General features: G+C 42.5%; 1 protein-coding gene across 2 annotated transcripts in view; it reads right to left on the bottom strand.

Annotated features, from left to right (window-relative positions):
* Positions 1 to 19,713, bottom strand: part of EPHA6 (EPH receptor A6) — an 875,951-nt gene that overhangs the window by 814,700 nt on the left and 41,538 nt on the right. For both annotated transcript variants that reach the window (XM_065406410.1, XM_065406419.1), the window contains exon 2: positions 15,242 to 15,306. In XM_065406410.1, coding sequence (XP_065262482.1) covers positions 15,242 to 15,306 — 65 coding nt within the window. The remainder of the gene's footprint in view (positions 1 to 15,241; positions 15,307 to 19,713) is intronic.

Below are 19,713 nucleotides of genomic sequence, written 5' to 3'. Positions count from 1 at the left end.
ATTTTCTCTGAAGAAAATGTTATAGTAAATCCACACAACTTGATGGGGGGATCTTGGGACAGGTGTATGTGACTGAATGTACCCCTGTATTCACATCCAAACACACTATTGTAATAATCTTGTACAAAATATGCCTTGCAAGGCATCATTTGAAAACAAACAGCTCACTGGTCAACAATATCATAGTGAAATGTATGTAGGAACATTTGTAAAGTTATGAACATAAACTGAAGTTATGACTAAATTGTGCTTGCCAGAAAAGTCTGGGGGAGGGGGGGTAATCTATTTCTCAAAGAGAAAAAAAGACAAACTGACACCTCTAGCTGGGTGTCAAAGATGATTGCAATCATTGGTCAAGTGGCATTCATTGGCAGCGAAGAGGGACAGGAACAGATTGATTTGCATTTTAACCACCATGCCTCCATCCTCACAACTGGAAGGAACTTCATCTAGAGGTACCCCCACAAAAATGCATTTTCAAGAGTGAGAGGACTATAAAAAGGGAGGTGCAAAAACCGTCCAGGTACTCTCTCTCTTTTTCACCTTTTGGACTTAATGAGAGATTTTGATTTGAAAATTTCATTCAACAATGTTGCGGGAAACCTGTGGTAAGGATTTAACCTTGAACCAAGCCAAGTCTTAGCTACTAGGAAGCATTTTATCTTTATTTCTCTTGTAACCATTTCTGACTTTAATACCTTGTACTTGTACTCACTTAATCTCTCTGTAGTTAAATAAACTTGTTTTATTTTTTAAGCAAAACTAATCCAGTGTTGTGTTTAATCTGAATTGTTGGGTAACTCCAGTTTAAAATAGCAAATTCTTGTATATTGACTCCTTACAGGGAAAAACAGACCTCTAATGTCTGAACTGCCCAGGAGAGGGCTGAGTAGGTGCATAACACATGTTTTTTGGAGAAAATCAGGGACTGGGAGTATGTTGAGGTCACCCTGCAGGTAATAGCCAAGGCTGGAGGAAGCCAGAGTGCTGCTGGCAGGCTGCAGATATTCATAGGCACTCGGTGTGATCTGCAGCCTCTTTGGCTGTTTGTGAGGAGCCCAGGTTAGGAGCTACATCAGCAAAGCATTGTGAGCCACCCAAGGCTGCAGAGGGAAAAAAATACTGATTTTCATTTTAGTTTATTAGATGTCATTTTAGTGAGTTCCCCAAGTTTCTATAACCCTAAGAGGAGTATTAATGTACTAACAAGAGATGGATCTCATTCTAGAAAGCTCCAGGCAACTTACAAAAAAACCCTGCATACTGGATTTGAGCCTTTTGTTGCCAGTGTGATCATTTCACTTTTACATGATTATAGCTTAGTATATAAAGAGTTAAATCATAGTGTCAAACACAAAAATAGAAGTATTGAGAAAACATAAAACGTGCCCTTACAATAGCAAAAAGCTGACCTAATTAGGCTAGCTTCTCTCCCACCAATTAACTTTGAGTAGTCTCTTAAAGAGCTAAACAACAAGACATATAAAATGGATGTTAAATTCAGACTCATGGAAAGTCACATACAGCTAAACTGATATACTTTATTCAAAATCAATACAATAAAAAAAAGGGGTTGCCACATGTAGACAGAAAAGACTTTATTCAAAGTGTCAATTCATGAGGCCAGACAATTCCCTATATTTCTTCTAGGGCTATTTCCACACTGGGATAAGGAAATGTTGGAAGTTTTTATTTGCAATTTTGTTGCCTTTCTTTTGTGTGAGTGAGAGAGAGAGTGAAGGTGGTGAGTTTTCTTCTCCATCAAATTGGCACAGAGTTCTGCCTTGAAAAGAGGAGGTTACTCACCCTATGCAGTAACTGACTTTCTTCGAGATGAGTGTCCCTGAGGGTGCTCCACTCCAGGTGTCGGTGCGTCCCTGTGCCTTCGCTCGGAGATTTTTACAGCAGTACTCATACCGGTCGTGCACGCACAGAGCCTGCCCCCCAACTCTGAGTGTACCTTAATAGTACGCGTGTGCAACTGGTCTCCTCAGTTCCTTCTCTACAACAGAGGCTACCCCAACTCCGAAGTAGAGGGCAGGAGGGTGGGTAGTGGAGAATCCACCAGGACACGCATCTCGAAGAACATCAGTTACTGAACAGGGTGAGTAACCTCCTCTTCTTCTTTAAGAGGTGTCCCTGCGGGTGCTCCACTCCAGCTGACTTAAAAGCAGTGTACCTCAAGGAGGTAGGGACTTCGGATTTGGTAAGAATGCGGTAGATAATACGGCTCTGCCTAATTGTGTATCAGAGAGAGGGCCTTGAGTAAGGGCATAATGCTTAATAAATGTGTGTTCAGAAGACCAAGTGGCTGCTTTGCAGATGTCAGCCAGAGGAATTTTGAGTAGAAAAGCCATGGAGGTAGCCACAGATCTAGTGGAGTGAGTTTTGACGCTGGCAGGAGGCGTAATTTTCTTTATCTGTTAGCACAGTCGGATACACTCAGAAATCCAGTTTGAAAGTCTCTGGGTAGAAATAGGTGTCCCTGTGGAGCGCTCTGCAATGGAGACAAAGAGTCTGGAAGAGTTCCGAAAGGGCTTGGTTCTATCCAGATAGAAGGACAATGCCCTGCATACATCTAATGTATACATTGTGGATTCAAAAGAGTTTGCATGTGGTTTAGGAAAGAAGGTTGGTAGGTGTATCAGCTTGTTGATGTGGAATGACGAATGCACCTTTGAAAGAAACTTGTGATGTAGTTGGAGGGTAACCTTGTCCTTGAAAAATAGTGTATACGGTGGGTCTGCCATGAGAGCTGCTATTTCTCCTGCCCATCTGGCGGAGGTGATTGTCACTAAGAATGTGGTTTTCATAGAGAGGTGTAAGAGGGAGCAAGTGGCTAGGGGCTCGAATGGTTGTTGAGTTAAGCAGGATAATACTAAGTGAAGGTCCCACGGAGGGGTAGGAGGTTTAATGTCCAGGTATAGGGATTGTAGCTCTTTAAGAAAACACTTGGTGATTGGATGAGAAAAAGCAGAGGTATCGTTGATCTTGTCATGAAAAGCTGTAATAGCAGCTAAGTGGACTTTGATGAAGCTGAAAGAAAGGTCCAATTGCTTGAGGTCTAATAGGTAGTCAAGTATGAGTGGAAGAGGTGCAGCGAGTGTGGTCTCGAGGATAAGACGCCCACTGTGGTGGAAATGGCATGGGTGGTGCCATCCAGGGGTTCACACACCACGAGGCAGGATCCTGAGAGTAGGACGAGGTAATTTTTCTATGACCTCTATTGATTGGGGTCTGAGGATGGGAGATTTCATATGGTGAAAACTCCCCCTGCAGACCAGCTTCCTCATCACTGGAGGAAGGCTGTGCGGACCCTTACTAAGCATTTGGAGAGAAGTAGGCATTAAGTAGGGGTGACTGCAGGCTAGGTGACACCAGCAGGTCCCTTGACTGTGTAAATTGTGGTGCTGGAACTCCTCTGTGAGGTGAGGGCTGTGCAAGAGGAATCTGCTGTGAAGAAAAGTTCCTCTGCACCGGTGTCCTGAGCATTGTTTCATTGCCAGTCAGCTCAGCCGGTGCCGGGAGAGCAAGAATAGCCTGCGGGGGGTCAGGCATGTCAGCATGTGAAGTGGTGCCGAACGGTGCCATGAGAGAGGCAGGCAACTGGAAGCCTGAAGCCTCGGCACCGGAGCTTTGTGCTTTCGCCGCAGCCGCAGGCGGGTTTCACGCGGTGCCGGAGGAGCCCAGCGCGTCAAAAGAACTCAGCCAGGGAAGTGCCGTAAGGGAGGCTGTAGACCTGCCTGGAGAAGTCTTGTCCCACTGTTTGCGGGTGCGAGAGGGTGCCTTTTTTTGCAGTCTTCTTGTCTTTTTTTGAGACGGGGGGCTGTGGCCTGTAGCTGAGTCGGCACCCCGGGTCTGAAGATGACCCTAGAGATTTCTGAAGGGGAAGCAGTTTTAATCTCAGCTTCCTGTCCTTACGTGCCCTGGATTTAAGTTTGCTGAAGTGGGCACATTTTTGGGGGGGATGTTGGACTCCCCCAAACATTTTATACATTTTGAATGGCCATCCGAAAGAGGGATGGCATCATTGCAATTAGAGCAGTGCTTAAAGCCTGGGGAGCCAGGCATGTCGGAAGCGGCTGCCTCTGACAGGAACAAAGAAAAAAAATTTTTTTTGTAGTCTTATAGAGTAAAGACAGGAAAATGTTATCTAATTACTACTGATAACAAACTAACAGGGAAGGTATATGAACGAAGGAAGAGAAAAGTCTCTAACGAGTCTGCTGAGCTCCATCTCAGGCCAGGGATGGTAGAGAAGGAACTGAGGAGACCGGTCGCGCACGCGTACTACTAAAGTACACTCAGAGCATGTGTGCACGACCGGTACGAGTACTGCTGTAAAAATCTCCGAGTGAAGGTCCAGGGATGCACCAACACCTGGAGTGGAGCACCCACAGGGACACCTCTCGAAGAAGAACCCAGAGATTTTTGGGGATCTGCTACTGAATCTCTGTCTGCATATTATTTTCTGCCTATCTATTGCTCTTTAACACAGCCAAGAGAAATATATTTTTACCAGTTGAAGGAACACCATGAGTGAATTCTTGAGTATTTAAAAAAGAAAAAAATGTTTGGCAGAAGGGATGGATCTTCCTCCTCATTTAACCTATCAAAATTAAGGGCTTTTAGCAGCACAGAGCATAAAGTTTGGATATCATTGCTATAAGATATAGTGTCCAAGAGGTTTTCAGGATTTAAAATACAAACTGGACATTCATATGTATAACACTGATGGTCACAAACCATCCTGCTTCAGGATAAGCCAACCAGCAAAAGGGTTTTGGAAGAAATTTCCTTTATGAGCCATTTATTCTGTAATTGTCCTTCGTGGGGATTCCTGCATCTTCCAATCACCAATGTCAAAAGACAGAATATCAGACCAGATGGACCAACATGAGAATGTTGGTGTTCCAAATTAGGAGATTAGATTGGAAGTTGATAAGCCTGGGGGAAGTGGGCACAGATCAGGAAATTTAGAGACATTCATAATGGCGAATCATCCCCTCAGGTGGGAGAGGTTTGGGATACATGGAGGTAAAGAGGGCACATAGTCTCACAACCCTGGGGAGCCCTGGAATGAGGGAGGCAGAAGTGCCTGGTTGGATGGGTGGCCCCTACATGCTGATCCTCCAAGAGGCATGCTACCAGTGACTAAATCCACCCATGCAGCCATTGAAAGAGCTTCAATGTTAATGCTGCTCCACCTTCACCTTCCCTGGTCCCAAAGCCCTATCACGTTCTGACTTGGAGCTTTGAAGAAAGATCTTCTATGGGGTCTCAAGGGAAGAGGTAATGCTGGGGAGCTCACCAAGGACAGGAAAATTTACATTCTCAGGGAAAATAAAAATAATATCTAGATTGCACAGATAGGCCTCCGAGTACAGGGTAACTATATTAGGCTAGATCCATAACTCTGGATAGGAATATTCCGGACATGCAACATCTGTGATCATTTTGTAAAGGATTTAGGAGAACAGCTATTTTATTGAACTTAAATTTTAAAATCAATAAATACAAGGGAGTAATTTCTGGCTTAAGACAAAGAGAGACAAACACATGATGCTGAAGGCAGAATTTGGCCTTCAGTTCAAAAAAGTGTGGATATAAATAATCTATATATTGATGGAAATTCAGAATTGCAAACAAATACAATTGACAGATTACATGATGGACATGAAGGAGTGTGTGTAGGGCATGTTCTTCAAAATTTCTGAGTGCTTATAAATGAGAAGGAGCTAGCAGTGATGGAAACTGTAATCCTTTTACCTGTATACAGGTATTCAAAAGTTATTTAAAACATAAGGAGTAAAGCAATACACTTTAGTTTTTAGCTTTAAAGATTAATTTCACAACCACTTTAAAAATAATTTGGTACCTTTCTATACAGTTTTTTCTATATTAACTTCTGAACTTAAAAAACTCTATTAAAGTATACATGAATTTAAGTAATTCTAAGCATGGCAGCAGTCCTAAAAGAATTAGCCGCCACCCATTTTAAGCAGCAATTTTGCATATATTTAAATTACTCTGCTGTGAATATTAGAATTCATAAAAACATATCTGTTATTCTACAAGGACATAGGATATTATATTCACTTTTCGATTATTCATGAAGGAGGTTTTCTATTTGCTCAGTTCCAGTGTTTACTTAGGCCTTGTCCATACTATCTCAGTAAGTTGACCTAAGTTATGCTGCTCCAGCTACATGAATACACCATGCTACACCGATGGGAGACACTCTCCCATCGTACCAGAGTCGACTGGAGAGTGCTTTGCAGTCGATTTAGCGGGTCTTCATCAGACCCACTAAATTGACCCCCGCTGCATCAATCACAGAAGTGTTGAGCTCCAGTAAGTGTAAAAATGGCCTTAGTATCAGTGAATATCTATCACCACTTCTAGCACCTTAACAACTGCTCAAATTAACACTACACAGCAATTCAGTTTTCACCTAGCCAATGTTTTCCATTTCTTCAAGCTACCTCCACATAAATACTTTTGGAAAAGAGAACCTATCATAATTTTCTCAGTGACCTTTTTTTTGTCAGATTCCCAAGAAAGATCATAGCATATCTTAAAAATAATGTGAACCCCATATATTTACAATTAATTCATATGTAAGCTCTTTGTATCAGAGAAATACTGCCAATTCCTAAGACTGACAAAGTAGAAGAAATTCCTCTGGCAAAACTTCAACATATCTGTGATTTAAAAATGAGCTACAAAATTGAGAGTGGGAAGGGGACTTACATGATCAGCCAAAACAGACATTTTCTGATGGTTATTGTGTAAGTCATCTTTGTTGTTTCTTCCTGCTTGCATTTTAGATCTATTGTTGGTGGAACAATTGAAGCTTTCAAGAATGCATATGAAAAACCCATTGCTATTTAAAGGAAATGGTATCAGATCTTGCTTGTCTTATGCACACAAGTAATCCTGTTGACTTTAATGGGACTCATCATTTGACTAAGTTAAAAAGGTATTTGGCTCATATTGTAGCTTTCTTATCAGGATCTGAGCCTGTTTATTTTGTCCATAATTTCCAAAGAAAACCTTCAGAATTTAGGATTCAGGCTAGATGAGACTGCAAACAAAGTGTAAAATACCGAGATACGTATTAACAGACTAAGAATCTTGTCTGAGAATACAAAGGACTGGAAAAGCCTGAAAAATGTAATCCATTATTTTGAAAACAGGCTGAGAATAAGAAATGTCACATTGCTTGGAGTCCCTGAGGGCAGACACAAGTGGCACTTTTAAAGAACAGATTATTAAGGTGCTGAGGATGGACAACTTTATTTCCTTCTAGAATGTGCTGCAAGAAAGAAAACCCCACAAAGAATGAATACAAAATACAATCGGTGCTCTATATCTCAGTTTGTTTCAGAAGTCAACACAGCACATGCATCATATACAGTAATTAAAAGATAATACCACCTGTCATAACTATAAAGGGAAGGGTAACAGCTCTCCTGTGTACAGTACTATAAAATCCCTCCTGGCCAGAGACTCCAAAATCCTTTTACCTGTAAAGGGTTAAGAAGCTCGGGTAACCTGGCTGACACCTGAGCCAAAGGACCAATAAGGGGACAAGATACTTTCAAATCTTGGGGGGGAAAGGCTTTTGTGTGTGCTCTTTGTTTAAGGGGTTGTTCGCTCTTGGGACTGAGAGGGACCAGACATCAATCCAGGTTCTCCCCATCTTTCTAAACAAGTCTCTCATATTTCAAACTTGTAAGTAAAAAGCCAGGCAAGGCGTCTTAGTTTTACTTTGTTTTCTCAACTTGTAAATGTACCTTTTACTAGAGTGTTTATCTTTGTTTGCTATACTTTGAACCTGGGCTAGAGGGGGGTCCTCTGAGCTCTTTAAGTTTGATTACCCTGTAAAGTTATTTTCCATACTGATTTTACAGAGATGATTTTTACCTTTTTCTTTAATTAAAAGCCTTCTTTTTAAGAACCTGATTGATTTTTCCTTGTTTTTAGATCCAAGGGAGTTGGATCTGTATTCACCAGGAGTTGGTGAAAGGAAGGAGGGGGGGGAAGGGTCAATTTCTCCTTGTTTTAAGATCCAAGGGGTTTGGATCTGTATTCACCAGGAGTTGGTTAAAGGAAGGAGGGGGGGAAGGGTCAATTTCTCCTTGTTTTAAGATCCAAAGGATTTGGATCTGTATTCACCAGGGAATTGGTGAAAGGTTTCTCAAAGCTTCCCAGGGAAGGGAATGGTGGCAGCGGACCAGAACTAAGCTGGTAGTTAAGCTTAGAAGTCCTCATGCAGGCCCCCACACTTGTACCCTAAAGTTCAAAGTGGGGATACAGCCTTGACATGGTGGCAGAGGTGGGATCATTTTAAACCCAAAAGCCAGTAAGATTTTTTTTCCCTTCTAGCTGCTTGGAAAGCAGAGCTGAAGGTAGATGCATATCTTATCTCTCCTTGCCTGAAGGCAGAGGTGTTAAGTTTTTTTAACAAGGGCCTTTGTTAAGAGAAGGGTTCAATCATTGAGCAAACTGGTAAAAGGAATTTACAAGCTGAATTGTTTTTTTTTCTTTTTACATCCTCGGGAGTAGCTAGTTAGAAAGTCTCTGTTAACTCAGCAGCAGCCTGAGCTAAGTGCATCCCAGTTTCAGTCAACTGCAGAGGGGTGTGACCCAGCACAAGAAAACAGGAAAATGACTACAAAAGAAGAAAAAGCCAAAGAGGAGGCCCACAAGAGAGCTATGGAACTGAGAGAAAGAGAAGAGAAAGCCAAAGAGGAGGCCCACAAGAGAGAGATGGAGCTAAAAGAAAGAGAAGAGAAAGCCAAAGAGGAGGCTCACAAGAGAACTATGGAGCTGGAAAAAGCCAAAGAGGAGGCGAGAGAAAAAGAGATGGAGGAGAGAGAAAAAGAAAGGAAGCATGAACTGGAAGTAGCAAGGGCTAGGCAGGATGCACCAGCCCATCCTAGCAACTCCTCTCCAGGTACCACTTCCCATCCCAGAAAATTCCCCACCTACAAGGCAGGCGATGATACTGAGGCCTTCTTAGAAAATTTTGAAAGGGCCTGCCTTGGATACAGCATCACTCCAAACCAGTACATGGTAGAGCTGAGGCCGCAGCTCAGTGGACCCTTAGCAGAGGTGGCGGCTGAAATGCCTAAGGAACACATGAACAGTTATGATCTTTTTAAAAACAAGGCCAGACTCAAAATGGGGCTAACACCCGAGCATGCCCATCGACGGTTCAGAGCCCTAAGGTGGAAACCCGATGTGTCATTTACCCGACATGCCTACCACATTGGGAAAAATTGGGATGCCTGGATATCAGAAGCAAATGTTAAATCTACGGAAGAGTTGCCCTTCCTAATGCAAATGGAGCAGTTTTTAGAGGGTGTTCCTGAGGAAATAGAAAGGTACATCCTAGATGGGAAGCCCAAAACTGTAACCGAGGCGGGGGAGATTGGAGCCAAATGGGTGGAGGTGGCAGAAAAGAAAAAAACTAGTAGCAGTTGGAGCGAATATCAGAAGGGGCAAGCCGAAACAAAACCTTACCACCGGGGACAACCCAAGGCCCCACCCACATCCCAAGGGAAACCCCAGACGCCTTCTCACCCCACCCCACCAGTCTCCATCAACCAACATCGCCCCGGTGATACCTTAGCAGGGCGATGTTTTAAATGTAATGAACTGGGGCATATAAAGGCTCACTGCCCCAAGAACCCCAACCGATTACAGTTCATTACACCCCAATCACACCAAAGATCCCCAGACCCAGATGCCTCTCTCATACCCTCGGAGCGAAGGGAAACCTTGAGAGTGGGCGGAAAGAAGATTATCGCTTGGAGGGACACTGGGGCACAAGTGTCAACTATCCACCAATCCCTAGTGGACCCCAAACTCATCAACCCGGAGGCTTCAGTGACCATTCAACCCTTCGTGTCACAGTCTGTAACCTTGCCTACAGCCAAGTTGCATGTCCAGTACAAGGGCTGGTCAGGAATGTGGACTTTTGCAGTCTATGACAATTATCCCATTCCCATGCTACTGGGGGAAGACTTGGCCAACCATGTAAAGCTAGCCAAGAGGGTGGGAATAGTCACACGCAGCCAGGCTAAGCAAGCTTTCACCCCCATCCCTGTTCCTGAGCTGTCCACCAGGGCCCCGTCTGTGTTACCGGAGACCCAAACAAAGGTGGTGGAACCGGATCCCCTGCCAACGACTGCAACAGCCGTAGTGGATCCAATCCCAGAGACCCAGCCAAAGCCAGTCCCAGAACCGGAACTGGCAACGCAACCAGCACCAGAACCATTGCCAGCACTGAGTCCAGCGCTTGCAAACCCGTCTACAACTCCAATGCCAGAGGGCACCAGCGAGCCTGAACTGGTGGAAGCAGCAGATAACCCTACCCAAGAGGCTCAGCCCGAGCCTGAAATACCACATAGTGCACCAGCAGACAGCGGTTCACAGTCAATGGAAACAGCCCCAGCACCTGCATCGCTTCCAGAGGGACCAAGCCCCAGCCCACAGTCCAAGGAGGAACTGATGTCTCCAGCATCAAGGGAAAAGTTCCAGGCCGAGCAGGAAGCAGATGACAGCCTTCAGAAAGCTTGGGCGGCGGCACGGAGCACCCCACCGCCTCTCAGCTCTTCTAACCGATCCCGGTTTGTTGTAGAAAAAGGACTTTTATACAAGGAGACTCTTTCTGGTGGGCACCAGGAAGACTGGCATCCTCAAAGACAGTTGGTAGTTCCCACTAAGTATCGGGTAAAGCTCTTGAGCTTAGCCCATGATCATCCCAGTGGCCATTCTGGGGTGAACAGAACCAAAGACCGGTTGGGGAAGTCCTTTCACAGGGAGGGAATGGGCAAGGACGTTGCTAATTATGTCCGGTCTTGTGAGGTGTGCCAACGAGTAGGAAAGCCCCAAGACCAGGTTAAAGCCCCTCTCCAGCCACTACCCATAATTGAGGTCCCATTTCAGCGAGTAGCTGTGGATATTCTGGGTCCTTTCCCAAAGAAGACACCCAGAGGAAAGCAGTACGTACTGACTTTCATGGATTTTCCTACCCGATGGCCGGAAGCTGTACCCTTAAGCAACACCAGGGCTAAAAGTGTGTGCCAGGCATTAGCAGACATTTTTGCCAGGGTAGGGTGGCCCTCCGACATCCTTACAGATTCGGGAACTAATTTCCTGGCAGGGACCATGAAAAACCTGTGGGAAGCTCATGGGGTGAATCACTTGGTTGCCACCCCTCATCACCATCAAACCAATGGTCTGGTGGATAGGTTTAATGGAACTTTGGGGGCCATGATACGTAAATTCGTAAATGAACACTCCAATGATTGGGACCTAGTGTTGCAGCAGTTGCTTTTTGCCTACAGGGCTGTACCACATCCCAGTTTAGGGTTTTCACCATTTGAACTTGTGTATGGCCGCGAGGTTAAGGGGCCATTACAGTTGGTGAAGCAGCAATGGGAGGGGTTTACGCCTTCTCCAGGAACTAACATTCTAGACTTTGTAAGCAACCTACAAAGCACCCTCCGACACTCTTTAGCCCTTGCTAAAGAAAACCTAAAGGATGCTCAGGAAGAGCAAAAGGCCTGGTATGATAAACATTCCAGAAAACGGTCCTTCAAAGTAGGAGACCAAGTCATGGTCTTAAAGGCGCTCCAGGCCCATAAAATGGAAGCGTCGTGGGAAGGACCATTCACGGTCCAGGAGCGCCTAGGAGCTGTTAACTATCTCATAGCCATCCCCACCTCCAACATAAAGCCTAAGGTATACCATGTTAATTCTCTTAAGCCCTTTTATTCCAGAGAATTAAACGTTTGCCAGTTTACAGCCCAGGAAACAGATGACGCGGAGTGGCCTGAAGGTGTCTACTACGAAGAAAAAAGGAATGGTGGCGTGGAAGAGGTGAACCTCTCCACGACCCTTGGACGTCTGCAGCAACAGCAGATCAAGGAGCTGTGCACAAGCTTTGCACCGATTTTCTCAGCCACTCCAGGACGGACCGAACGGGCATACCACTCCATTGACACAGGTAATGCTCACCCAATTAGAACCCCACCCTACCGGGAGTCACCTCATGCCCAAACTGCTATACAAAGGGAGATCCAGGACATGCTACAGATGGGTATAATCCGCCCCTCTAACAGTGCATGGGCATCTCCAGTGGTTCTAGTTCCCAAACCAGATGGGAAAATACGCTTTTGCGTGAACTACCGTAAGCTAAATGCTGTAACTCGTCCTGACAACTATCCAATGCCACGCACAGATGAGCTATTGAAAAAATTGGGACATGCCCAATTCATCTCTACTTTAGACTTAACAAAAGGGTACTGGCAAGTACCACTAGATAAACCCGCTAAGGAAAGGTCAGCCTTCGTCACCCAGGCAGGGGTGTATGAATTCAATGTACTCCCTTTCGGGTTGCGAAATGCACCCGCCACCTTCCAAAGACTTGTAGATGGTCTCCTAGCGGGATTGGGAGAATCTGCAGTTGCCTACCTCGATGATGTGGCCATTTTTTCTGATTCATAGACAGAACACCTGGAGCACCTGGAAAAAGTCTTCGAGCGCATCCGGCAGGCAGAACTAACTGTTAAGGCTAAAAAGTGTAAAATAGGCCAAAACAGAGTGACATACCTAGGGCACCAGGTGGGTCAAGAAACTATAAATCCCCTACAGGCCAAAGTGAATGCTATCCAAAAGTGGCCGGTTCCAAAGTCAAAGAAACAGGTCCAATCCTTCTTAGGCTTGGCCGAATATTATAGGCGATTTGTACCACACTACAGCCAAATCGCCGCCCCGCTGACAAACCTAACCAAAAAGAAACAGCCAAATGCAGTTCAGTGGACTGATGAGTGTCAAAAGGCCTTTAACCAGCTTAAGTCAACACTCATGTCTGACCCTGTGCTAAGGGCCCCAGACTTTGACAAACCGTTCCTAGTAACCACAGATGCGTCCGAGCGAGGCATGGGAGCAGTTTTAATGCAGGAAGGACCGGATCAAGAATTCCATCCTGTCGTGTTTCTCAGCAAAAAACTGTCTGAGAGGGAAAGCCACTGGTCAATCAGCGAAAAGGAATGCTACGCCATTGTGTACGCGCTGGAAAAGCTATGCCCATATGTTTGGGGACGGCGCTTCCAACTATGAACAGACCATGCTGCGCTACAGTGGCTTCATACCGCCAAGGGAAATAACAAAAAACTTCTTCGGTGGAGTTTAGCTCTCCAAAATTTTGATTTTGAAATACAATACATTTCAGGAGCTTCTAACAAAGTGGCTGATGCACTCTCCCGGGAAAGTTTCCCAGAGTTAACTGGTTAACAATTGTTCTTGAAATAAAACATATTGTTAGTTTTTATATAATCAGTAGTATGTCTAAAGGTACATGTGTCTTATTAACTCTGTTTTCTCCTAGAACTCCAGGAAGAAATCACAGCCAGTGTGGAACCGGACGTCCAACACTATCTGTGATTTGGGGGGCGTGTCATAACTATAAAGGGAAGGGTAACAGCTCTCCTGTGTACAGTACTATAAAATCCCTCCTGGCCAGAGACTCCAAAATCCTTTTACCTGTAAAGGGTTAAGAAGTTCGGGTAACCTGGCTGACACCTGACCCAAAGGACCAATAAGGGGACAAGATACTTTCAAATCTTGGGGGGGGGGAAAGGCTTTTGTGTGTGCTCTTTGTTTAAGGGGTTGTTCGCTCTTGGGACTGAGAGGGACCAGACATCAATCCAGGTTCTCCCCATCTTTCTAAACAAGTCTCTCATATTTCAAACTTGTAAGTAAAAAGCCAGGCAAGGCGTCTTAGTTTTACTTTGTTTTCTCAACTTGTAAATGTACCTTTTACTAGAGTGTTTATCTTTGTTTGCTATACTTTGAACCTGGGCTAGAGGGGGGTCCTCTGAGCTCTTTAAGTTTGATTACCCTGTAAAGTTATTTTCCATACTGATTTTACAGAGATGATTTTTACCTTTTTCTTTAATTAAAAGCCTTCTTTTTAAGAACCTGATTGATTTTTCCTTGTTTTTAGATCCAAGGGAGTTGGATCTGTATTCACCAGGAGTTGGTGAAAGGAAGGAGGGGGGGGAAGGGTCAATTTCTCCTTGTTTTAAGATCCAAGGGATTTGGATCTGTATTCACCAGGGAATTGGTGAAAGGTTTCTCAAACCTTCCCAGGGAAGGGAATGGTGGCAGCGGACCAGAACTAAGCTGGTAGTTAAGCTTAGAAGTCCTCATGCAGGCCCCCACACTTGTACCCTAAAGTTCAAAGTGGGGATACAGCCTTGACACCACCTAATATGAAAAGGAATGACACACAAGGCAAGAGATAGCTAAACTTAGGGCGTCCTTAGGATAAGGACCCAACATAAAAAAAGGACTTAATTGCTTCAGTATACTGTATCTTAATTAAAAGTGAAACTAAAAAGGATAGATGTGCTGTTAAGAGCATGGGACAGGTGGAAAGAGCAATACACCATTTGAAGTTCAGCCTCAAATATTTCTCAAGTGGTTACACTAAAAAAAGCACACCCTTCTTCCCCCTCCCAATCTGGCCACATCATCTCCAAGCATGCCAGACATCTGCAAAGCTCAGAGGCCTTGTGCCCTACAAAGTACCCTGTGTCTCTTGTCATGTCAATCTATATTAACAATACCGTGCAATTGTGTAAAACATTATCTAGGATACTGAACTTTTGATTAAAAATGTCATATAGGAAAAAGCCACTTCACATAAATATATAAATTTTCTAAACTTTGATAGCTTTGTTTTCACTCTTTTACAATATTTTAATGGGCTTTCAGAATTAACAGTTGGAATCATGCCATCAGACAGTGGAGTCAAAAATGCCACTTTCATCACATAAATTGTTTCAAACTACTGTAATAAATGGGTAAATTATTTTTTCTATGAAATTTAAAGAAAGCTTGTTCCTGATTTAAAAACAGAAAAGATATTCATAACTTAATTACAAACCTCCAAATACAGACTTATGAGAAATCCTGACAGACCATTCCCTATAGAAGTAGCAGCTGATGGTACTGTAATATGTGCACATATTTACTTGCTATTCTTGGGGCTCTTAGTGTTAACTACAATTCAGATTCTTTATTTCACTATCCCAAAATCTTTTCCATTAGTACATACTGCAGGCAAGTATCCATTTAGCAGAACTAGTCCATTCTATTGTTGAAATGCCAGAATGCTGAATAAAAAGGACAACAAAAGCAAAATGAGAACTTGACTTACCCCATTTAAAGGATAGGTTTTCCATCCTAGTTCTCCAATTGCAGCTGTAGTATCAAGCAACACCACTGGAAATAAAAATATATGTATATATATATTAGATATTTATTTGTTCTAGACATAGAACTAGAGCATGATAATTTAAATACCAGGCCTGCATTAATTTGGCTAATTCTACCTCTACAACACTGGTTTAATCCCACTAAAGTCAATGTGGTTGCTTGGCTGTAACTACTAGTAGAATTTTAGCTTTGTGTTTACCTTTCATAGGCTAGGTCAAAAATTTCTACCTGAATCAGCGGGTAGAAATCGACCTCTCGGGGATCGATTTATCGCGTCCCGACGGGACGCGACAATCGATCCCCGAATCGACGCTCTTACTCCACCAGCGAAGGTGGGAGTAAGCGCCGTCGACAGGAAGCCGCAGAGGTCGATTTTGCCACCGTCCCTACAGCGGGGTAAGTCGGCTGCGATACGTCGAATTCAGCTAGGCTATTCGCGTAGCTGAATTTACGTATCTTAAATTGACCCCCCCCCTGTAGTGAAGAGGTAGCCATAGTTAAATCTCAGAAGATATGACTAATTATATGAAAATTCAATCTTTTCCTACAGTGTAATTTAAAAGTGTATTACTCCATTGTGGTGTCCAGTGGTTATAACTAGATATGCCTGAATGAGGAAACCCAGTTCCAGACGCCACCTGGAAATTTGGGAAAGTTTTCATTCAGATGTGTTTCTGTATTCAAGCTTTGTGAACTTTAAAAATGAAGAAAAGCAGAGTTTAAGTCATTTCCACATTTTAAAGTTAAATGTAATTGGGGTAAAATGCTAAGAAATAATACAATCAATCAATATAATATCACCACCATTTAGCTCTAACATAGCACTTTTCACTGGTACATCTCAAAAGCACTTTATAAAGGTCATTATCACCATTTTATATGTCATCATTTGTAACTGAATCTGTAGAACAATAACAAAACAACTAGAGAGTCTGACTATAATTAGTTTTGCTAGTCTATTTGGATTAAGTGCTAAAAGATACTATCATTTCTAAAATGTTGTATACTGTGAATCGTTTGCAATTTTCATGTATAATTTTTATTATATGACATGGGGTTTGGATATCATTACACTGACAAAGGTAATAAAAACATTCTTTTCTAAAAGATTTTTGGGTTTATATGTGTTCAAATAAAAAAGCATAGCAAACTGGGTTTCTTTCCTGTCTTAATTATGCAAAAACCATACCACACACAACTTTCAGAACTTGTAAAACTGTCAGTAAATTCAGTATCTTGTGATGTGCCAGATTGTACCGGTACTAATCGAACAGTTATGTTTGACCTTATGGTCCCATATCAGAATCATAAGCTAAGATTGAGATATAAAGTTCATTGTTGACTAGCACTATAATTTCTATTTCCCCAGTTATGATGTTTTTAAAAAAGTATCAACCAGGTTTCTGAGGAGAATATTTTTTTAAGTTGCATCCTACAGTTCTCTCTCTCACACACACACGGTGAACAGCCAGCCTAGCTCTTTCACAAGTACCATTTTACTTTTCAACAGCAAGATCAAAGTTAAGGTACTTATAAGATACTGTCCTGTTAATATTGGATTGTTGTTACTTTCATCACACAAGAAGGTAAGAGTTACACTTGTTGCTACACCCATGGCTCAGAGCAGATGAAGTTCACACCCCTGAACAGCTAGCAAGGAAATGAACTATGCACCACTCATGTCTTATTTATTTGTGGTAACAACCCCATGGTTCTCATGATTTTCCAGCTGTTCTAAAGGGACAGTCCCTACCTCAAGCCGTTCACAGACTAAGCAGGTACAAAGAGTCAGCAAGAGGGAGTAACCTTTACTTCAGTTGGACAATACCCTTGAGTTTGAACTAATTTCTTGAGTAATGGTTTCTGGGATCAAACAAAGCTATATATGTAATGAGTATCAACTTTTCAACACTAGAGTATATTAATAATTGAAATTATGATACAATTAGATTTACATCTTTGTAAGACAGATACATTTGTTTTTACAATAATCGCCATCACATAATCGAGTTCTGAAAAAAAAAAAAAAAAAAACAACTTTCTGTCATGGGCACAAATAAATAAGGTGTGAGCTCCCCCAGTAGAACCCAAAGTACTAATTAAATAGTAATCCCTCAGAGGCTCTAGAAAGGTCCCAAACCATCACCCACTGAATTCAAGAATTGGATGAGGCTCAAAACTACTAGCGAGAGTTACACACACAAACACACAAACACACACGCACACACACACACCAGCTGTGTTAACTTTAAATATCATTAGTGAAAAAGGATCAACAACTAATTAACCACAAAATAAAGTCCGGAAAAAAAACAAAAATTGTCAAACAGAAAAGGAAAAAATATAAACATGTAGTAGCTGACAGTATTAGACTATCACTAGAATAGTAAAATAAAGATAAAAACCAAAACTAGGATATAAATGAATACAGTAACACTGAACAAAAGTTTTTTTGAAAAAAATTACCAATTACAAATACAAAAAGCTGTAGAGGTATTGGCAAGTCAAACTTAATGTTTTAGTAATTTTCCCTATATGATGATGTCAGAGGATTTAACCATTAGCAGTCCATTAGCTTATCCCCAATATCGCTAAGCAAAATGGATCATCCACATGTTATCTGCTTCCCAAGTGGAAACTTTTGTGGCACTGTCTGCCAGGAAGGCCCTCTGAAGGACTAGCATCCATGCAAAGAAGGAGTGGGAAGAGAAGGCACATTTACCTATTTGTCTAAATTTTTTCTCTAACTCAATTTTGCTCAGTTTTCCTTAACTTTGACAAATTAGATCTTTTCCTCTGTTTGCCTGTATCAAATGCAGTCAGATCATGATCACTGGTCCATAAGCAACGACCAACTTCTAGTCCACCGATGAATTCATTTTCAATCAGTCATGAGGTCCAAAATAGATTTTCATTGTACTGGGGGCAATACTTTGTGTTAGAAAATTTACTACCAACTGCATTAGATCTCCAGCATGTGTCTTTGCAATGGAAGTCCCCCATAATATATTTTTTCTTTCCACACATTCCAGGCAGGTACTTAAGGAGTAACTCATCCTGTTCTCTGGTTTGATTTGGTTGTTTGTTACAAACACCTATCAGTACCCCTTCCTGGACTGTGTTAGTTAGCACATTGACCCATATGCATTCAAAATCCTGTGGTTCTGAGTTACTGATAATGGTGTATTTAATGTAGAGTGTCTCTCAATGTAGAGGTCCAGTTCCCGCACATCATCTTTTACCAACTCTAAGCAGGTTATATAACCAATGATATAACCAATGATTTTAATTCCAATCATGCAAGTCATCCCACCAGGTTTCAGTAATGCCAATTACATCTTTAATGAGAATTTTCAATCCTTCTTGCTTGTTACTCAGACTCCTAGTACTGGTATATAGGCAACTGAAAAATTTCTTATCTTTTCTTTCCACACAAGTAGAATCTGTTCATGACACCAATGTTGAGTTTGTACTTCATTTATCTCATAGCACATACCCATTTTGAGGTTTGTTTAATATCCTCATGGCTACTCTGGTTAACCTTCAAATTAGAATATTCACCCCTAGCCTGAGATACATGTATCATCTGTCCTACTGGAATGTGTCTTGATTTTCCCCAAACCAAAACCTTCAGTTTCACACCAGTCACACAGCCAATAGTTCACCTCCAGTATTTACTGCCTTTTCTTTTCTCTTACTTGTGGGACCTGAAGAATCACCAAGAAATCATTTGGACTTTCCTCTTCTTCAGCTCCCTTTTAAGATTCCTGAAGTCTTCTATAATCTGTGTAGTTCCAGGTTACTTGTTCCAATAGGTATCAGCAGTGGAATCTATTGGAAAACTTCATAATTCCATCCAATCTTCCAGTTACATGTTGTATTTTTGCTCCAGGAGGACAGAACGGAGTCCTGTTATCCTTGTGTCCTTTGCTGAATTGTCTGCCCACTTATCTTAAAATAGATTTACCAATGACAAGTATTTACTTTCTTAGGGTGGCTGAAGAATCTCTCCATGGCTGCTTGCTTCATATCACAAGGACACCCCCCGCCCCCGAATATCTTCCCTGTAGCTTTCTGCTCTCTTCACCCAGAAAGAAGTTCCTTAGTAGTAGACTCACAGACTTTAATTCGGTCTACACTATGACTTTAATTCGGATTTAGCAGCGTTAAATCGAATTAACCCTGCACCCGTCCACACAACGAAGCCATTTATTTCAAAATAAAAGGCTCTTAAAATCGATTTCTGTACTCCACCCCGACGAGCGGAGTAGCGCCAAAATCGATATTGTCATTTCGAATTAGGGTTAGTGTGGCCGCAATTCGATGGTATTGGCCTCCGGGAGCTATCCCACAGTGCACCATTGTGACCGCTCTGGACAGCAATCTGAACTCGGATGCACTGGCCAGGTAGAC

The sequence above is a fragment of the Emys orbicularis genome, chromosome 1 (assembly GCF_028017835.1).
Source record: "Emys orbicularis isolate rEmyOrb1 chromosome 1, rEmyOrb1.hap1, whole genome shotgun sequence".
Classification (NCBI taxonomy): Eukaryota; Metazoa; Chordata; order Testudines; family Emydidae; genus Emys; species Emys orbicularis.
The sequence above is the reverse complement of the archived record's forward strand: the minus strand, read 5'-3'. Positions and strand labels throughout refer to the sequence as shown.